General features: G+C 37.0%; 1 protein-coding gene across 1 annotated transcript; it reads left to right on the top strand.

Moving 5' to 3' along the window:
* Nucleotides 1-383: 383 nt before the first annotated feature.
* rbm25a (RNA binding motif protein 25a) lies at nucleotides 384-17,706 on the top strand. Its single transcript, XM_084093055.1, has 18 exons — nucleotides 384-555; nucleotides 909-1,020; nucleotides 1,118-1,167; nucleotides 1,788-1,961; nucleotides 2,575-2,632; nucleotides 2,957-3,117; nucleotides 6,923-7,111; nucleotides 7,667-7,750; nucleotides 11,516-11,763; nucleotides 12,863-12,974; nucleotides 13,273-13,362; nucleotides 13,973-14,046; nucleotides 14,184-14,334; nucleotides 14,417-14,795; nucleotides 15,690-15,994; nucleotides 16,109-16,207; nucleotides 16,288-16,335; nucleotides 16,781-17,706. The coding sequence occupies exons 2-18, from the start codon at nucleotides 927-929 to the stop codon at nucleotides 16,871-16,873; spliced, it is 2,409 nt and encodes an 802-aa protein (XP_083949181.1). The 5' UTR covers nucleotides 384-555; nucleotides 909-926; the 3' UTR covers nucleotides 16,874-17,706.
* Nucleotides 17,707-19,250: the final 1,544 nt, after the last annotated feature.

The raw sequence follows: 19,250 nt of genomic DNA, 5'->3' as shown, positions 1-19,250 counted from the left end.
TTGTGGGCTCAAAAAGTATCCCATAATGGTTTTATCCTACTGAGCGTATTATTAATCTAAAAATGATATTTAAATTAATTAATTAATTTCAACGATTTACATCTGACATAGTCTACTAATAAACATAATCTATCTCGAAAAAATGAATAAATACCCGTGGCCTTAATCTGGAATAATCCAACGCCGAGGCCGAGGCCTTGCTATTTCAGATGCATTCTTGACAATAATTTACACCCTAATAGATTACACTTATAACTTTAATAACAACTGAATTTAGAATTTCTAGTGAAGACTTAAAACATGAGAATAATAATTTTAACCAACCATACCAGGTCACTAAGCCCCGCCTGTCTGTAACACCAGTTTCATGCTAAATTGCCTTTCCTGACGCTGACGGTATTTCTTTGGGTTTTCAATGGATGCTCGTTATTATCAGAGGAACGCATGACCAAATCAAAAGAGAAACATTAGTTATTTTATTGAACGAGTTGTTCATCCATTCCTGTGGCGGATAGGAGGTCACATTATTTCCAGCGGAGTAGATAACCGAATTTGGTGAGTCTTAATCAACAATATAGTAAATATAGAGCTTTTTTTTTTTTACAGCTGGCCTCCTAGTTTAATTAGGATATAATGGAGTGTAGTGATTTTATTTTGCTCTCAAAATAAATTTGGATGCAATGGCTGTTGATGCAAATATTGTGTTTCTTCCGCACAATCTCTTGGGTTTCATATGATGCAGGACAGGGATAAAAACATGCATTGGTTATCAAACAGGCAGAATTGGTATAGAATGTGCAGACTGCATCTGTTCACTAACGTTACATGTATTGGATTTATTTATTTAAGAGTGAAATCCCAGTTGGTATGACTTTGTATGGTAAAACATTTAAAGATTTCTCTGACAGATCGGTGTATCAGCAGAGATGTCATTCCCTCCTCACCTGAACCAAATAGCCCAGTTACCCCCTGGCATTTCCCCCACACAGTTTGCTGGCTTTCCCACCACTGTGCCTACAGGTAGGTCATGGAGATGAAAGAGATGTATATTCATATAGCCATATGGAGTGCTTATGACTTTCTTAATCTTTATTTATTTATTTATTTATTTTCTCAGCAAGTCCAATAATGCCAGTCCCTGTAGGAATGATGACTTCATCTCCAGCGGTATGTACCAAGACTGCTGAAATGTTTGTTTTGGTTTCCTGAGAATGAATATTTAGTCCAAATATCTGTTTTGAATATTAACCCTGTTACCAGGATGAGAGAACATGTACAGTAGGTGTAACTTTTTCTTATATTCTGTTATATTGTGCTGTACATGTGTAATGTCCTGTTAATTTATATACAAGATATTTGGATACACTCATGATTAATTTACATATGAATGTACATATGGGGATCAATGGTAATTTTTATGGTTGTGTATTTCATTTATTTATTTATTTTTTCTCTTCCTTTTCTTGTTAATTGTTATGATGAAAAAAGGGAATGTACTGTTATTTGTTGTGCATTTGCATATTTTACACTTGTATGTATATTCCCAATAAATAAATCTTTTTAAAAAAGCCAGAAAATAAATTTGGATGTTATCTTATAGGCTATGCAGTTCACAGGTTCTAATTACAGAGAGACCATGTAGGATCTCATGGTGCAGTATGCTTCCATTTTTAAATAGTAAACAACAAGTCTGGTTTCAAATTCAGATGCATGAATCTGTGAGCCAGGTATAGTCTATTACATGCTATAAATTACTTGCTACTAATTGTTCCTTAAATGTCTCACAGGTTTTCGTTCAAACTGCAGTGCCAGTGGTTCAGAAGCTGACTCAGGAAGCCATTGCCACCCGTAACAAGGTCCCAGAGGAAGGTACGGGAACCAGCACAGGGCCGACCACCACAGTGTTTGTGGGAAACATCTCAGAAAAGGCCTCAGATATGTTGGTGCGGCAGTTGTTGGCGGTAAGTGTGGGGACTTTATTCTCCAACTTTGTCTGCACAGTTATATTAAATATTTTAGACCCCTTTAAATGGTTAGTTCTCCAAAAAATGAAGATTCTGTCATCGTTTAGTCACCTTCATGCTGTTCCAAACTCCTGTCTGAAACACAATTGAAGATATCCCTCCATTTAAAGTCCATTCACCCAAAACCCAAAACAGACATGAGCTTATATCATGAACAGATTTAATTTATGCTTTTATTCATATATAAACATTGATCAGCGCACATAAATAGAGCACATCAAATATGGTGAATGGAAGCTCAAACGTGCTTGCTTGATGCATGAGCAAGCAGGTACAGTTGAGCTTTACACAATTTGATGTGCTCTATGTATAGTATGTGCATTGATCAAAAATATCTTAACTTGTGTTTTGAAGATGAATGAAAAACTTTGGGAAGGGATGTCAAGGGAAGGCAAATCATGACAATTTTTTTAAACTATCCCTCTAAGTTGATTAACACATCCATTACTTGACCTGATGTTCTTTGGAATGTCTGTGTTATCTATCATTTAGCTCAGGATGTTTTCATTAGTCAGCTTTTCTCAACATATTTTTTTCTTCTCTTCTGCAGAAATGTGGTTTGGTCCTCAGCTGGAAAAGAGTTCAAGGGGCTTCTGGAAAACTGCAAGGTATAAAGTAACACTATAATAACCCTCAGCGCACAGCCTGTCAGTAGTTTGTAGTCCACTATTATCAAGAAACGTCTTATTGGGGAGCTCTAGCCATGCCATTTTTTACAGACTTGGTTATTTTTTAATGTATTGAATACATTTTCTGAAGAATCCTTCTTCATGATTGTTTTTATAAGGGGCTTTCTTAGACGAGAGTCCTCTCATCTGTTTTTCTGTCCTATAAAGCAATATGTTTAAAAAGATCACACCTTTAGCTATCTAAATTTGTGTCATCTGTCTCACCTGATGTTGTGAACTTATTCAATTTTTACTTGTTTGTAGCATTTGGTTTCTGTGAGTACAAAGAGCCAGAGTCCACGCTAAGAGCTCTCCGACTGCTTCACGAGCTGCAAGTGGGTGATAAGAAGTTACTTGTGAAGGTGGATGCAAAGACCAAAGCTCAACTGGAGACCTGGAAGGCCAGTCAGAGGAGACGAAACGGGGTAAGATGTCCTCCAGGACTAACTGTTAAATCGATACAATACATAAACCACAATTCAAAAGTTTGGGGTCAGTAATTTTTAAAAAATGTATTTCTCAAGGAGACATTAGATTGATCCAAAGTGAAAGTAATTCAATTTTTAATGTTACAAAATATTTCTATTCATCAAAGAATCCTGAAAAAATGTATCACGTTTCCACAGAAATGTTAAGCGACTGTTCAAAATTTGATAATGCTCAGAAATGTTTCTAAAGCACCAAATCAGCATATTAGAATGATTTCTGAAGAATCATGTGACACTGAAGACTGACATAATGGCTGCTTTGCCACCAGGAATACATTTTATATATTTAAAATAGAGGAGGTTATTTTAAATTGTAATAATATTACTGTTTTTACTGTAGTTTTAAATTTAATAAGTGTAGCTTTGGTGAGAATAAGAGACTTACTGACTCCAAACTTTTGAATGGTGGTGTACTAAAATACACACACACACACACACACACACACACACACACACACACACACAGTGGTGGCCAAAATGATTAGAACACATGACAGATCTGAAAATATTGACCTTTGTTTGCCTCCAATTCATGATATCATTTCATAATGTTGAAAAAAATGCAGATGGTTGCTCTGAGCATAACAAATATCAGATGAAGTGAGTCGTACTGTTTCATCCACTTTTAACTTTAATATTTGGTGTGTCCACCTTTTGCAGTAATTACAGCAGCACAAATATCTGACATAGTGTTTATATATTTCTTCAGAACTTCAACACTAATGTTATCCCATGCCTTCTGCAACTGAAGCCAAAGGCTTTCCTTTGAATGTACAATAGATCTGTCCAGTTTATTTTCCAACTCGCCCCAAATTTGTTCGATGGGGTTGAGGTCCGGACTTTGATGGGGCCAGTCCATTATTTTCAATATTCCAGCAGATTCCATCCGTTGCAGGTAGTTCCGGGAATAGTTAGAAGAATGTTTAGGGTCATTGTCCTCTTGGAAAATAACAACTGAAACCTCTTAAATATGTCATGTTCTAATAATTTTGGCCACCAATTTTTATATATATATATATATATATATATATATATATATATATATATATATATATATATATATATATATATATATATATATATATATACAGTGCAATGCATAAGTGAATACACCCATGCTAAAGTTGACTAAAAAGAGGAATAAAAAATCATATTTTGGAAATTGAACTTAATGCCTTAATTTAAAAAATTAGGAAAAATCCAACCTTTAAGGACACCAATTTTCTTTGTGAATGAATAATGTATCGTAAATAAATAAATGTTCTTCCTTAAAATACATGGTGCATAAGTGAGTACACCCCTATGTTAAATTCCCATAGAGGCAGGCAGATTTTTATTTTTAAGTATTTTTTTTAAAATTTTTTTTAGGATACTATGCATCCTGATAAAGTTCCCTTGGCCTTTGGAATTAAAATAGCCCCACATCATCACATAGCCTTCACCATACCTAGAGATTGGCATGGGGTACTTTCCATAAGATCATCTCTCAATGCAAATCAAACTAGCTTTTAGGCTAACTGAAATAAAATCATGCCAATCTCTAGGTATGGTGAAGGCTATGTGATGATGTGGGGCTATTTTAATTCCAAAGGCCAAGGGAACTTTATCAGGATGCATAGTATCCTAATTTTTTTTTTTAAAAAATACTTAAAAATAAAAATCTGCCTGCCTCTATGGGAATTTAACATAGGGGTGTACTCACTTATGCACCATGTATTTTAAGGAAGAACATTTATTTATTTACGATACATTATTCATTCACAAAGAAAATTGGTGTCTTTAAAGGTTGGATTTTTCCTAATTTTTTAAATTAAGGCATTAAGTTCAATTTCCAAAATATGATTTTTTATTCCTCTTTTTAGTCAACTTTAGCATGGGTGTATTCACTTATGCATTGCACTGTGTATATATATATATATGTATATATATATACAGTGAGGAAAATAAGTATTTGAACACCCTGCTATTTTGCAAGTTCTCCCACTTGGAAATCATGGAGGGGTCTGAAATTGTCATCGTAGGTGCATGTCCACTGTGAGAGACATAATCTAAAAAAAAAAAAATCCAGAAATCACAATATATGATTTTTTAACTATTTATTTGTATGATACAGCTGCAAATAAGTATTTGAACACCTGTCTATCAGCTAGAATTCTGACCCTCAAAGACCTGTTAGTCTGCCTTTAAAATGTCCACCTCCACTCCATTTATTATCCTAAATTAGATGCACCTGTTTGAGGTCGTTAGCTGCATAAAGACACCTGTCCACCCCATACAATCAGTAAGAATCCAACTACTAACATGGCCAAGACCAAAGAGCTGTCCAAAGACACTAGAGACAAAATTGTACACCTCCACAAGCCTGGAAAGGGCTACGGGGAAATTGCCAAGCAGCTTGGTGAAAAAAGGTCCACTGTTGGAGCAATCATTAGAAAATGGAAGAAGCTAAACATGACTGTCAATACTCCCTCGGACTGGGGCTCCATGCAAGATCTCACCTCGTGGGGTCTCAATGATCCTAAGAAAGGTGAGAAATCAGCCCAGAACTACACGGGAGGAGCTGGTCAATGACCTGAAAAGAGCTGGGACCACCGTTTCCAAGGTTACTGTTGGTAATACACTAAGACGTCATGGTTTGAAATCATGCATGGCACGGAAGGTTCCCCTGCTTAAACCAGCACATGTCAAGGCCCGTCTTAAGTTTGCCAATGACCATATGGATGATCCAGAGGAGTCATGGGAGAAAGTCATGTGGTCAGATGAGACCAAAATAGAACTTTTTGGTCATAATTCCACTAAACGTGTTTGGAGGAGGAAGAAGAATGATGAGTACCATCCCAAGAACACCATCCCTACTGTGAAGCATGGGGGTGGTAGCATCATGCTTTGGGGGTGTTTTTCTGCACATGGGACAGGGCGACTGCACTGTATTAAGGAGAGGATGACCGGGGCCATGTATTGCGATATTTTGGGGAACAACCTCCTTCCCTCAGTTAGAGCATTGAAGATGGGACGAGGCTGGGTCTTCCAACATGACAATGACCCGAAGCACACAGCCAGGATAACCAAGGAGTGGCTCTGTAAGAAGCATATCAAGGTTCTGGCGTGGCCTAGCCAGTCTCCAGACCTAAACCCAATAGAGAATCTTTGGAGGGAGCTCAAACTCTGTGTTTCTCAGCGACAGCCCAGAAACCTGACTGATCTAGAGAAGATCTGTGTGGAGGAGTGGGCCAAAATCCCTCCTGCAGTGTGTGCAAACCTGGTGAAAAACTACAGGAAACGTTTGACCTCTGTAATTGCAAACAAAGGCTACTGTACCAAATATTAACATTGATTTTCTCAGGTGTTCAAATACTTATTTGCAGCTGTATCATACAAATAAATAGTTAAAAAATCATACATTGTGATTTCTGGATTTTTTTTTTTTAGATTATGTCTCTCAAAGTGGACATGCACCTACGATGACAATTTCAGACCCCTCCATGATTTCTAAGTGGGAGAACTTGCAAAATAGCAGGGTGTTCAAATACTTATTTTCCTCACTGTATATAATGATTACTAGTTACTAGTAATAATTACTAGTATTAAAGTTTAAAATGAATGCTCCTCACCTGGTTCATTGATTGAAAGAGCTTTTGTGGATCATGTCAGTCTAAAGTTGTCCAGAGAATTTCTCTGTTTAGAGGAGTTTGTGAAAAGTGATAAATATCAGATGTAACAGAAATACATATCCCCTATACAGGCTCCTCAGACTGGAGAAGAGCCTAAAGACGAAGAGGAGGAAGAGGTTCTGGACGAGGAGACGAAGCGACGTGATCAGATGGTGAAGGGTGCCATAGACAGTCTGATCCGGGAATACTCCAGCGAGCTCTCGGCTTCCTCACAGGATGCTGAAGCCCATCAACGCAAGAAACGGAGAGAGAAGAAGGAGGTATTTAGGCTCTCGCTATGTATATAACCATACTGACCTGGCAGGCCTGTCATAATGACATCACTGAAATACTAGGACATTTGGCAGGAAGTTTCGCTTCAAATATTTTGACATAATTTATTCACTCACATGTTGTCCCAAACCCGTAACACTTACTTGCTTTCTCAAATGTCATCATGTGACTTCAGAAAACTTGGAATATAGCACTTAAGTCATATGAACTGCATTTATGATTATTTGTATATATGTTTGAAGCTTGAAAGCTTGAGTCTCCCTTTATTATAATTGTATGAAAAAGTTCAAATGGGAAATTATTAAAAAATTCAAATTTTTTGTTACACGGATGAAAGAAAGTCATATCTGTCTTTACATGAGAGTAAATAAATGGTGACAGAACTTTTATTTTTGGTTGAACTAATCCTTTCTAGATGTATTTAAAAAGGTCTGGAAAACTAATTCTGATTATTGCTCTTAAAGTTCATATTTTTAAAACGTTGAATCTATCTGCTTCTGCTAAGATGGACTAATAGATTTTACTATTATACTTTTCCCCAGGATGATATAAATGCCATGGAGCTGGAGGATGACAAGCGAGACCTGATTTCCAGAGAGATAAGCAAATTCAGAGACACACACAAGGTAACACAATCCTTTTCTCCTCCTTTCTCTCTGTTCTTTTCTTAACCTAGTCTGTGGACTGAAGACGGCCACATCTAGAGTACTCTAAACCCACATTATTATAACTGAAACTACACCTGAATAGAGTAAATTCACACAAATAAATCCGTAGTACCACTTTGATATAACCTGCCCATTTTAGACAGCTGTGCTGGGCAATTTTCTTATCCAAGAAACATCATTGACATTTATTACAAACAATGCCACTTTTGTTGTGTTTTTTGCATCTAAGCATAAGATCTAACAAAATGGAGGCTTAAAAATGTGTTAGATGACAGCATTAGAAGCTGTTCTCTAGAATGGTTATAGAAAAGATAGGGCAGAAGCCTCTTAGATTGTTCCCACTCAGAGAAACAGTGGCTGCAGATGCGCAGGACCAGTTCAGGCTAGTTTTACCACACACAAAAAAAGTGCATGAACGAACTGTAAACCTCCCTCTAAAGCTAATCTGTTCATTAAACCCCACCATTACGGTAGAGGTCATATGGTGACTAAAGCAAGATGAATCTCAGAGCTTTGGAAAAAGTTGCTGGAATAGAGGATGTAAGTATGAGCCCCCTCTTCTATTCTTCATATCTTGGGCGCCCCCTTCTGGAGGATAAACAAAGGCGCAACTGGCTCTGGGCCTAAGAGATGCTGCACTGAGGATGCTGTAGTGTTAAAATGACCTGCTGAAATGTAACACACTTTCATATCTTGACCTCAGAAGACAAACAGTAATCCTGAGTGTGTGTGTTCAGCGGAAGTTGTTCGATAAACCGTATTTTTGGAAGTTGTTGTGTGGGCAGAGCTCAGTGAACTTTTGCGAGTCCTCTGTGTAAAAGAGTGGTTTTGGTGAGAAATGCAGTACTGAATAACCACTGCAGTATTTTTCACTGTAGTCCGAGGGGGGCGCCATTTCACAGCACGCACAAAGCTGAAGATTGCTCAGGTAAGATTGTCATATTTCTGTCTTTTTTCATTCCCTCTTTCTCTCCGTTTTCTATCTATTGTTTTTTTTTTTTTTTTCTGTTGTTACATTACATTTGATACAGTGATACATTACAACTGATACATTATCAGATTGAATTTGCCTATATCTGTGTATTCGAAGGAACACGCCGACTTTTTGGGACTTTAGCTTATTCACCGTATCCCCCAGAGTTAGATAAGTTCATACATACCCTTCTCATCTCTGTACGTGCCGTAACTCTGTCTGACACAAAACCTAGCCTAGCTTAGCACAAAGACTGGAGGTAAACGGCTCCAGCTAGCATACTGCTCCCAATAAGTGACAAAATAACGCCAACATTTTCCTATTTACATGTTGTGATTTGTATAGTCACAGCGTGTACAAATATCAAGGTCACATGAGACACAGCCATCTTCTAAACGTATACATACTGGGAACTATATTCTCAGAAGGCGAAGCTCTGCTACTTGGGCGGAGTGATTTGCTTGCAGCACCTGAGAAGCCCTGTGGTGAGGAGCAGAGAGTTCGCTCAGAGTTGGAGTAAATCACTCTGCAGAAGTAGCAGTGCCTCGCCTTCTGAGAATATAGTTCCCAGTATGAATACAGCCTTTACATAGGAGTCTTAAAGGTACAGGAGGAAAAAAACGTTTTTTTGTTTTTTTTTAGCATAAAGACTTGTTTAACATTATAAGTGGAACAAAATTAATAATAATAAGTCTATGACCCACCTTAAAGAGATATAAAAAATAATAAAAATAAAAGGTATTGTCTCAACCCGTTTTCATTGTGTTTATTCAGAGTTAAGTTAATCAAAATTAAATTTTTGTCTCGTTAAAATTCAACGAAAGGAAAGTCAGTTCCATACAATCCCACTTAGTGCTCATCTTTTCATCTCTTTCTCCTTGCCTTTCCTCTTTTCTCAGCGTTCACCATTCAGAGCAGAGAGTCGCTCTCCACAGTAATCATTCAATATCTTTTCTATTGTCACAGCTATTTGAAACGTTTAGTTTTTCTGTAGCCTCTCCGTCTCTGGATGGTCAGCGTCTGTTTCCGTCTTTATTTGTTTATATTTGTTGGTCGACTGAGGCCTGAGGGACAACAGAAGACGACCCTTGGGTGAGACTCCACCTCTCTGATTTCATTCATTTTGCCAAAGTGAATGTATTTGGATGGTACAGTGTATTACAGATCTCTTCAAAACTGATTTAAAAATAAATCAGTGAATGGAAATAATGAACACTGCTTTAAAATCCGCTGTTGCGCTATGAGAGAAATAACACAGTGTGTGTAGAGATTAATGATGTACCAGGTCGATACTAACACCAAAAAGTGTAATAATGCAAGTCAAATTGGTACCCAAGGGCTGTCTGACTGACAGGTGCGTATATATGTGTGTGAACAGTCACTTCTTGGTCAAAATGGACGTTTTGGAGAGGTATTCATTAAAAGGGTCAGTTTTATAGGAATGGACAAAAATATCTTTGTGGTGTAAATGCAGCCAAATAGATGTTGCTGTGTATTATTTTATTAATATTAATCAAACACTTCTGATTACTCCAATAATTGGGCTAAAAATGCTTTCCATTGTTTTATTTTTAATTTAATATTTCTATTAATATTTTTACTGTTTTAATAAATGTGCGTAAAGTGTGCATATATTTTTGTTTGTATATAAATGTATTTGTATATATACACTACCGTTTAAAAGTTTTGGGTCAACAAGATTTCTATTTATTTTTTAAAAGAAATTAATACTTTTATTCAGCAACAATGTATTAAATTGATCAAAAGTGACAGTAAATACAAATAAATCCTATTTCAAATCATTTTTTATGAACTTTCTTTTCATCAAATAATCCTGAAAAAGGTGTCATGGTTTCCATAAAAAAATGATAATATTCAATATTTCAAATAATAATATTAAGAAATGTTTTCTGAGCACCAGATCAGCATATTAGAATGATTTCTGAAGGATCATGTGGGACTGGAGTAATGGCTGCTAAAATTCAACTTTGCCATCACAGGAATGAATTGCATTTTACAATAGAAACTGAATAATATTTCACATATCATTTGAAAAATAAAAATAAATGCATCCTTGGAGAGCATAAAATATATATTTTTTTCAAAAACATGAAAAGAAATCTTACTGACCCCAAACTTTTGAATGTAGTGTATTTATTAAGCATATTTGTTTTTGCTGTGGTAATGAAATTGATATTGAGAATTCAACTCTTATTGGTACAGACTACGGAATTTTTATCACAACAAACCTGGTAGGGAGAATGTTTAAATATATTTGTGTGTATGTGAACTAACCCACCTTTCCTCCTTAAGGTCTAGTTTTAATGTAATTTCTGGCAATGAAGCAATCTCTGACCACAGAGAGAAATGTCTGCCAAAGACAACTGTGAAATCTTTTCAGGTCAATCAGAGAGAAAGTATCTTTAGTGCAGTGTGGGCTGTGTATCTGCCATCAAAATTATTACTCTATTTTAAATATTTCAGATATATAGTCCATAATCATGTAGGATGATATTTTTAATGAAGTATGTGTTCAATGAAACTTTACATATGAAACTTTATATGGAAGAAGAATACTGTGTGTGCATCTGTTGAGTGTAAGTGCTGAAATCATGAGATTTTCATCTGGCTTCATTATTTTAAACCTCATTCTGTTTGCAGGGAGATTCTGGAACTTTGCTATTTTTCTATATGTGTGTTCTCACACTTACATGAACTAATTTCTCTCTTTCCCCACCGGAACACTGCAGAAACTAGAGGAGGAGAAGGAGAAAGAAAAGCAACAAATTGAGAAAGAGAGGAGAGAAAGAGATAAAGAGAGAGAGCGAGAGAAAGAACGACGTGACCGAGAGAGAGAGAAAGAGCGGGAGAGAGAGCGACAGAAGGAGAGGGAAAAGGAGCGAGAGAGAGAGCGAGACCGCGAACGTGAGAGAACTAAGGAGAAAGAGCGGGAGAAAGAGAGAAGTCGTGACCGCAGTAAAGACAGAAGCAGATCAAGGTGTGTATGACTAGAATCTTTACAAACATCTGTATTTGAAATTTGACTGATGTGTTACTTAATAAAGGTGTGCTGTTTGCAAGATTTAAAAAAAAAAAAATCGATTTTGACATTTATATCCCATATTTTCATTTCGCTCGGAAATGCATCACATTACTTAATGTGCGGCAAAATCCCATTCCATGTTATTTTAAAAGACGTCATGAAATCGCCTCAGGTTGCGACTGTAACCATGGCTCCCTGAGAAGGGAACGAAATGAGACTCCTTCCAAATCAAGTCCACCACCTTAGGGTGCAGTCTCCAATGCCCGGGCCTCAGCCCCTGCCTCGACAGGATGTCCGCTCTCTGGTTCAGGTGCCCAGGGATGTATATTGCTCTCAGGGAGAGCTGCTTGCCCTGGGACCACAGGAGGATCTGGTGTGCCAGTCTGCAAAGAGGGTGCGACCGCAGACCCCCTGATGATTTATGTACGAGACTACCGATGTGTTGTCTGAGCGGACAAGAACATGATAGCCTCTGAGGTGTGGGAGGAATAGCGAGGGCATGGGGGAAACTGCTTAGTCACTAAATTTTCTTTCTAATATAGTGTATTATTTCATCTCTATCAATGTCAAAGAGTCTGTTTTCTAGTGTTCTCCTAAAAGTTCAGATACTCATTAAAATGTATAGTCTTTATCTTCAGGGAAAACTGAAGCAAACAAACCTAAATAATTACTTTATTTGTATAGCACCTTTCAAACAGTGTTTCTCGTAGTGCGTCACATGACAAAGAATATACAGAACATATGCAACTGTAGTTTATAAATAAATGAAGTAGGACAAATTAAAAAGCAGTAATTCACTAAAACATAAAAAGGACATACAATATAGGTGAACAAAAACAAATATAATAAATAAAGTAAAAAGAGTATAAAACACCTACTTATATTTGTAAAGTATTTGGTCTTTAGAGTACGTGGTTTTTCCATCGAAAAGCTTCGTCTAAAAGCTTTGTCTCTATATCCTTTGTAAGTGTTGTTTATCTTCTGTAAGTAGTGTAATTGCTAGTTTCTAATGTACAGAATAAATGTTGTGTGTGGGCGCGATTTTGTTTTGAAGGGAGAAGAGTCGAGAAGAGAAGAAAAGGGAGCGAGAGGAAGATGAGGAGGAGGCGTACGAACGACGGAAGCTGGAGAGGAAGCTTCGTGAAAAGGAGGCAGCCTATCAGGAGGTTTGAAATCTTTATCTTTCTAGAAGACCATAAAGGAACATCACAGATAACATGATTTCCTTGCTCTTTGCGAATTAAGAATTTTATTTACTTTAAATGTTCATGTTGAAATTAAATGATTAGGTTTTGGTGAGAGAATATCTGTGCCGTTTCCGGAGCACTGCTTCTGTCTCTGGAGCTCTGTAGTGTCCTGCTTCTAAATCACCTGACCTCCTTTATTCTCGAATGCCAAACAGGACAAACAGAATTGTGCTTGAAACCGAACACAGTAAAATACTGAAATGTTTGTCTTTCACAGCGCCTGAAGAACTGGGAGATCAGAGAGAGGAAAAAAGCAAGGGACTACAGTAAAGAAACAGAGCGAGAGGAGGAAAGACACAGAGAGATGGTAAGAATAAATGGATGAAAACTATTAGTTAACTATTAGTGTATTATACATGATGATTCAAGTAAAACATCTTATGGGTCACCAAACAAAATGATTTTTGCTTACTAGGACTGCATTTATTTGATCAAAAATACAGTAAAAACAGTAATTTTGTGAAATATTACAATTTTAATGCTCTTTTAATACATTTTAAAATGTAATTTATTCCTGTGATGGCAAAGCTGAATTTCCTGAATCCTTACGCCAGTCTTCAGTGTCACATGATCTTTCAGAAATCATTAAAATATGCTGCTTTGGTGCTCAAGAAACATTTCTTATCAATGTTGAAAACATGGTGATGCATGCGTATTTGTAATAATGCATTTATTTGTAATATTACATTTATATGTAATGTTATAAAAAATGATTAGTAAATTCTTTACTGTCTGCAAAGTTTTGAACAGTAGTGTTCATATTTTTACTAAAACATTTTTGCCAAAGTAAGCTGGTCTAGCACACACAGGAAACTTAACAGCCACATAAAATCATCTTAGATATTGTGTGAGTATTCAATATATCACTCTAGTGGGCAGAGAAAATGATGCAAGTAAAGCTTTGTGTTTTTCTTCAGACTAAAGAAGCCAAGCGCCTGAAAGAGTTCCTGGAGGATTATGATGATGACAGAGATGATCCCAAATACTACAGGTACAAACCTATATGTAGTTCAATAAATATTATTGAAATGTTATTTAATAGCTGACCATAGTTTAAGAAAACCCACCAAAATTATATCTTTCACCCTGTCTATTTTACTTGTCTTGCTCTCTCTTTGTCTGTCTCAGGGGCAGTGCATTGCAGAAGCGATTGAGAGATAGGGAGAAAGAGCTGGAATTAGATGAGAGAGACCGAAAAAGAGAGAAAGATGAGTTGGAGGAGATCAGAAAGAGACTCCTAGCAGAAGGACACCCAGATCCTGATGCTGAACTTCAGAGGGTACGTATGTGTGTGCGTTTTTCTGTCTGCATTTATCTGTGTGCGTGTGTGTGTAACTGTGTGTGGTTTTTTTGCCTTAAAGATAGAGCAGGAGGCCGAGAAGCAGCAGCAGCCTCCTCTAAAGCAAGAGCAGAGTGAGGAGGTGCTGCAAGTCCCCCGTGAGGAGCATCAGAGAAAAGGAGGTGTGGAGAAGGAGGCGTACTCGGACAATAACATCACCGACCAAGAGGAAGATGAAGAGGAGGATGATGATGATGAGCGAGAGGCCAAGCCGTGCCTGAAGCCCACACTTCGACCTGTTACCACGGCACCCTCTGTCTCTTCAGCCAGTGGGAACGCCTCACCCCTCACACCCATCAGCGAATCACCTCGCGACAACATCGCTCCACATGAGAACTCTTCACATGAGGCCCCACCCACAGAAGAGCTCCGGCCTAAGATAGGCCTCAGTCTCAAACTAGGTCTGTTTGTTATTAAAATTACTGCCACAACAGCATTTGAGCCGATGTACAGTACCGCTCAAGTTTGGGTCAGCAAGATTTTTTTATGTTTTTGGAAGAACTCTCTTTTGCTTACCAAAGCTGATTTTTTGTTTTTGTTTGTTTGTTAACAAAAAGTCAAAACAGTAATTTTGGGAAAATATTACAGTTTAAAAGAACTGTTTTCTGATTTAATATGTATTTTTAATTTTTATTTTATTTATTCCTGTGATGGCAAAGCTGAATTTTCAGTATCATTACTTCAGTCTTCAAAGTCACATGATCCTTCAGAAATCATTTGAATATGATGATTTGCTGCTCAAGAAACCTTTCTAATTATTATCAATGTTGAAAACAGTTGTCCTGCTTAATATTTTTGTGCAAACCATGATGAAAAAAAAAAATCAGGATTCTTTGATGAATAGAAAGCTTAAAAACACATCATCAATGTCTTTCCTGTCAGTTTTGATCAATTGAATGCGTCCTTGCTAAATAAAAGTATTCATTTATTAAAAGAAATACTGACCCAAATCTTTTGTACGGTATTTTAAATTCAATAGTTACTTCAGTCTGAACCACTTAGCAACTTGATTAAAAATTTTTTTTTATATAATTTTAGCCTTAGATGTGATGCGTTATTTGTTTTTTTTTATCTTCTGGTTTGCATTGATATGATGTTCAGCATTCAACATCTAACTGACAGGTGACATCGTAGTATTTGTATACTGAACTGCATTTGGTCTTTTACATTTACATACTGAACTATGATTGGCCTTGTCTTCCATGTTTCTATTTAACCATCTATGGCCACTCACCCATCATCTTTAAATCACAAAAGTTTTTCTTCTTTTTCACATTATGCTTTTTTTCTCTCAGGTGCTGCAGGAAGTCCTAAAATGCCACAGGCAGTAAGACGAAAGGCTCTTGCTGTGGTGGACAGCGTCTTTAATAAGTTTGATGAGGAGACAGAGGAAGCACCCAAGAAGAGGAAGCTGGTACCTCTCGATTACAGTGAGGATGAGAGGGGAGGTCTTAGCCTAGATGGAGCAGAGGTCACGGGGACACGACCTGGTGTAAACACAGAAGAGAAACGAAAACATATCAAGAGTCTGATTGAGAAAATTCCCACAGTCAAACAAGAGCTGTTTAATTATCCACTGGACTGGAACATGGTGGACACGGTGAGAGAAAACACTATTAGACAAGCCTATAATGTGGCCTGTAATTACTCAGCCTAGATATTGATCAGTAATGTGTGTGGGTGCAATGTATCAATGTCACTTTTTCCCACACAGACATTGATGGACAGGAGGATCCGTCCCTGGATCAATAAGAAAATCATAGAATACATTGGAGAGGAGGAAGCCACACTAGTCGACTTTGTCTGTTCCAAGGTATGTTTGTGTTTCTATCTGGGTGGTAATGTTGTCTGTTCTCCTTTCTTGGCATTAGTTTGTTTTTTGTCTTGTTGCAGGTCATGGCTCACAGCACACCAGAGGGAATTCTGGATGATGTTGCCATGGTAAATTGCACACGGAAAAGTGTCTACACTTTATACAGTACTGTGCAAAAGTCTTAGGCATGTTAATAATCCCCCAAATATATAAATAACTGACTTAAAACCATTTTTTTGGGGGGGGGGATATTAACATGCTTAAGACTTTTGCACAGTACTGTATACACACACACACACACACACACACACACACACACACACACACACACCTAATAAATACTATTGTGTGAATCTCACAAAACTTGCAAAGTCAGTAAAATCTTATTGAATCCCATCAAATTATTATTATTCTCATACCAGTACCAGTAAGTAACCAAAAAAACTATAAAGCATTTACATTTATTTAAATGAAATCAGATTTTTATAGTTTTATATATATTATAGTAATACAGTTTTTATAGTGATAGCAATTATTTTGCTGTGTGGATAATCAGGGATGTGTTTTCTACAGGTACTGGATGAAGAAGCGGAAGTCTTTATAGTGAAAATGTGGAGACTTCTGATCTACGAAACAGAAGCCAAGAAAATCGGCCTGGTAAAATAACATGAACTGAGAGAGAGAAACAAGCAGGAGAGAGGGTGAAGTAAGCCTGGCTTCTCCTGCTTTTAGAGCCTTTAAATTAAAGTATGGTGGATGAACACCACAGACTGATGCACTTCAACTCTTCCTATATACTCTAGAGGATTAACTGCACAGCTATGTGTGTGTGTGTGTGTGTGTGTGTGTGCGTGTGCCCGTGTGCATGTGTACACTGGTGTGAGGTAGAGTGTTTGTCTGTCTGTGTGTGTGTGTGTGTGTGTGCGTGCGCGTGTGCATGTGTACTCTGATGTGAGGTAGAGTGTGTGTGTGCGTGTGCGCATGTGTACACTGGTGTGTGTGTATAATAGGCATGTGCCAGTTGGTCTGAAAGCATTGCCAAAACTGTGTAAAAGTTTCTTTCATGCCCAGATTAAACAGGGAGTCTAGTTTGGCTGGCTGTTTTCCATTTCACTTAGTTGTAGGTTTTATTTAATTCTCTTAAGTCTCAATTTTAGCACAACCAAGTTCAATCAGCTAACGTTTTTTTCCCCCCTTTTATTATTTACGTGAACTCAGTTGGTTTTTACCGTCTACTTGCCTCATTACAGAAAAGTATGATTTTTCTTGTGTGTGTGCTGTATCAACAAAAAATAATGTTTAAATAGGGATTAAATATCTAATTGTAAACGTGCTGAATGAAGCCATACATGTGGAAAAATGGAATTTTCTCCAAGTTTGTCTGGTTTTGCAGCAGTGGTTTTGAATGTGGTGTATTTTGCACATACCAGCCCATTTGAAGGTTTGTTTCCATGGTGATTGCTTTGACTTTGAAATATTAAAATGTTTGATTTTCTAAACTGGAACCAGTACTTTTTTGCTACTTTTATCTCATTCTCTCTCTTTTTTGTTTGTTTGTAGTTCTCAGATCTAAAATCATGCAGATACAAGTTGCTTTGAGATTTCACACTGCCATGTTGACCACAGATTAGTAACAAAGATAAGTAACATTATATAATGTATTTTTATGACTTATTGGTTAACGCTTAACAGATCAGTGTTTCATATATTTACCAATGAATTCTGGAGAATGGGGCAAGTTGTCAAGTGTTGCCTATATTTTAAGTCAAAGGTCTAATTACTAGGGGTTTTTTTTCTCTAATTGTGTTCTCCATACAGAGTATTTTTCATAAATGCCATTTGTGTTTTATACAATGAATTTTTCATCTTGCAGTTTTTATTAATTGTTTTGGCCTTCATCGTTTTTTTTACAGTTTACATTTAGCATAAAAGACATTCAATAGTAGCTAAATAATATGGAATTTAATAGCAGCCTCCCATTGTGACAACTTACTCCATATAAAAGCATGTCAGTAGAAGTTAATTCCCTGGGTGGAAATGGTGGAAGTGTTCAAAAGTATTTACAGGGATAGTTCACCCAAAAACATCACTTACTTGCCCTCAAGTTGTTCCAAACCTGTTTGAGTTTCTTTCTTCTGAAATGATTCTTCTTGGTAACCAGACAGTTGACGGCACCCATTGGAAAAAAAAGATACTATAAAAGTCAATGGCTATGATCAACTGTCTGGTTGCCAACATTCTTTAAAATGTCTTTTGTGTTCAACAGAAGAAAGAAATTCGTACCGGTTTGGAACAACATGAGGATGATGATAACATCATTTTCATTTTTGGGTGAACTATGCCTTTAATTTTCTTGGTTAAAACAAAACAAAACAAACGATCTGACTACATGGTGAACGTGATTTCACCAAGTACCAAATGTTCCTGGATCAACATCTTTGTTGATCCTGGAACAACCTTCCAATCAACCAATCAGATTTGAGGAACAAGTTTACAGTTTATGTCAAGTTTAGGCTTAAAACCAGGGTGAGGTGCTTCAACATCAGTTATTCACCTGTCATTTCCCTCACATTTTAGGGAAAAGATTGGGTAGGGTTAGGTTTAGGGTTAGGACTAAATTTTGGGGCAGGAATGTTAATCCAGGATCAACAAAATATGTTGATTCAGGAACGTGTTACTTAGCAAAATCACGGTGACCCTGACTACATCTATGCTGTCTATTATTGTAATTCTACTAAAATATCTAAGGGTGGCGCAATTACTCGGGATGCAGGTTGTCGCCTCTCTGAGAAACGGGAGAACTTAATGTTGATTGACTAATAATACTAATTGAGAAACGCTCTATTCAGTGTTTTTATTTAGCACAGGTGTTCTTTCTGTGATGTACGAATCAACTTGAACTTGATGGAAATATCCAGGTTCTTGTCGTGCGCTCTGCAAGTATCTCGAGGTGAGTGAAGTGAACAACATTAATTATGCAAACTGTTCTACTCGGTGATTTGGTGTCATTTCCTCATGTTGCAACTGCGTGTGAGAAGAGAAA

Source organism: Abramis brama (assembly GCF_963993115.1).
Source record: "Abramis brama genome assembly, chromosome: 19".
In the NCBI taxonomy this organism is placed as follows: Eukaryota; Metazoa; Chordata; class Actinopteri; order Cypriniformes; family Leuciscidae; genus Abramis; species Abramis brama.
Note: the sequence above shows the minus strand (reverse complement) of the source record. Positions and strands in the feature narration are given on the sequence as shown.

Coding starts and splice junctions, on each gene's coding strand:
- rbm25a (XM_084093055.1), top strand. CDS start 927: ATGTCATTCCCTCCTCACCTGAACCAAATAGCCCAGTTACCCCCTGGC. Junction 12,975..13,272: donor AGGAGGCAGCCTATCAGGAG/GTTTGAAATCTT, acceptor TGTCTTTCACAG/CGCCTGAAGAACTGGGAGAT. Junction 16,336..16,780: donor TTCTGGATGATGTTGCCATG/GTAAATTGCACA, acceptor TGTTTTCTACAG/GTACTGGATGAAGAAGCGGA.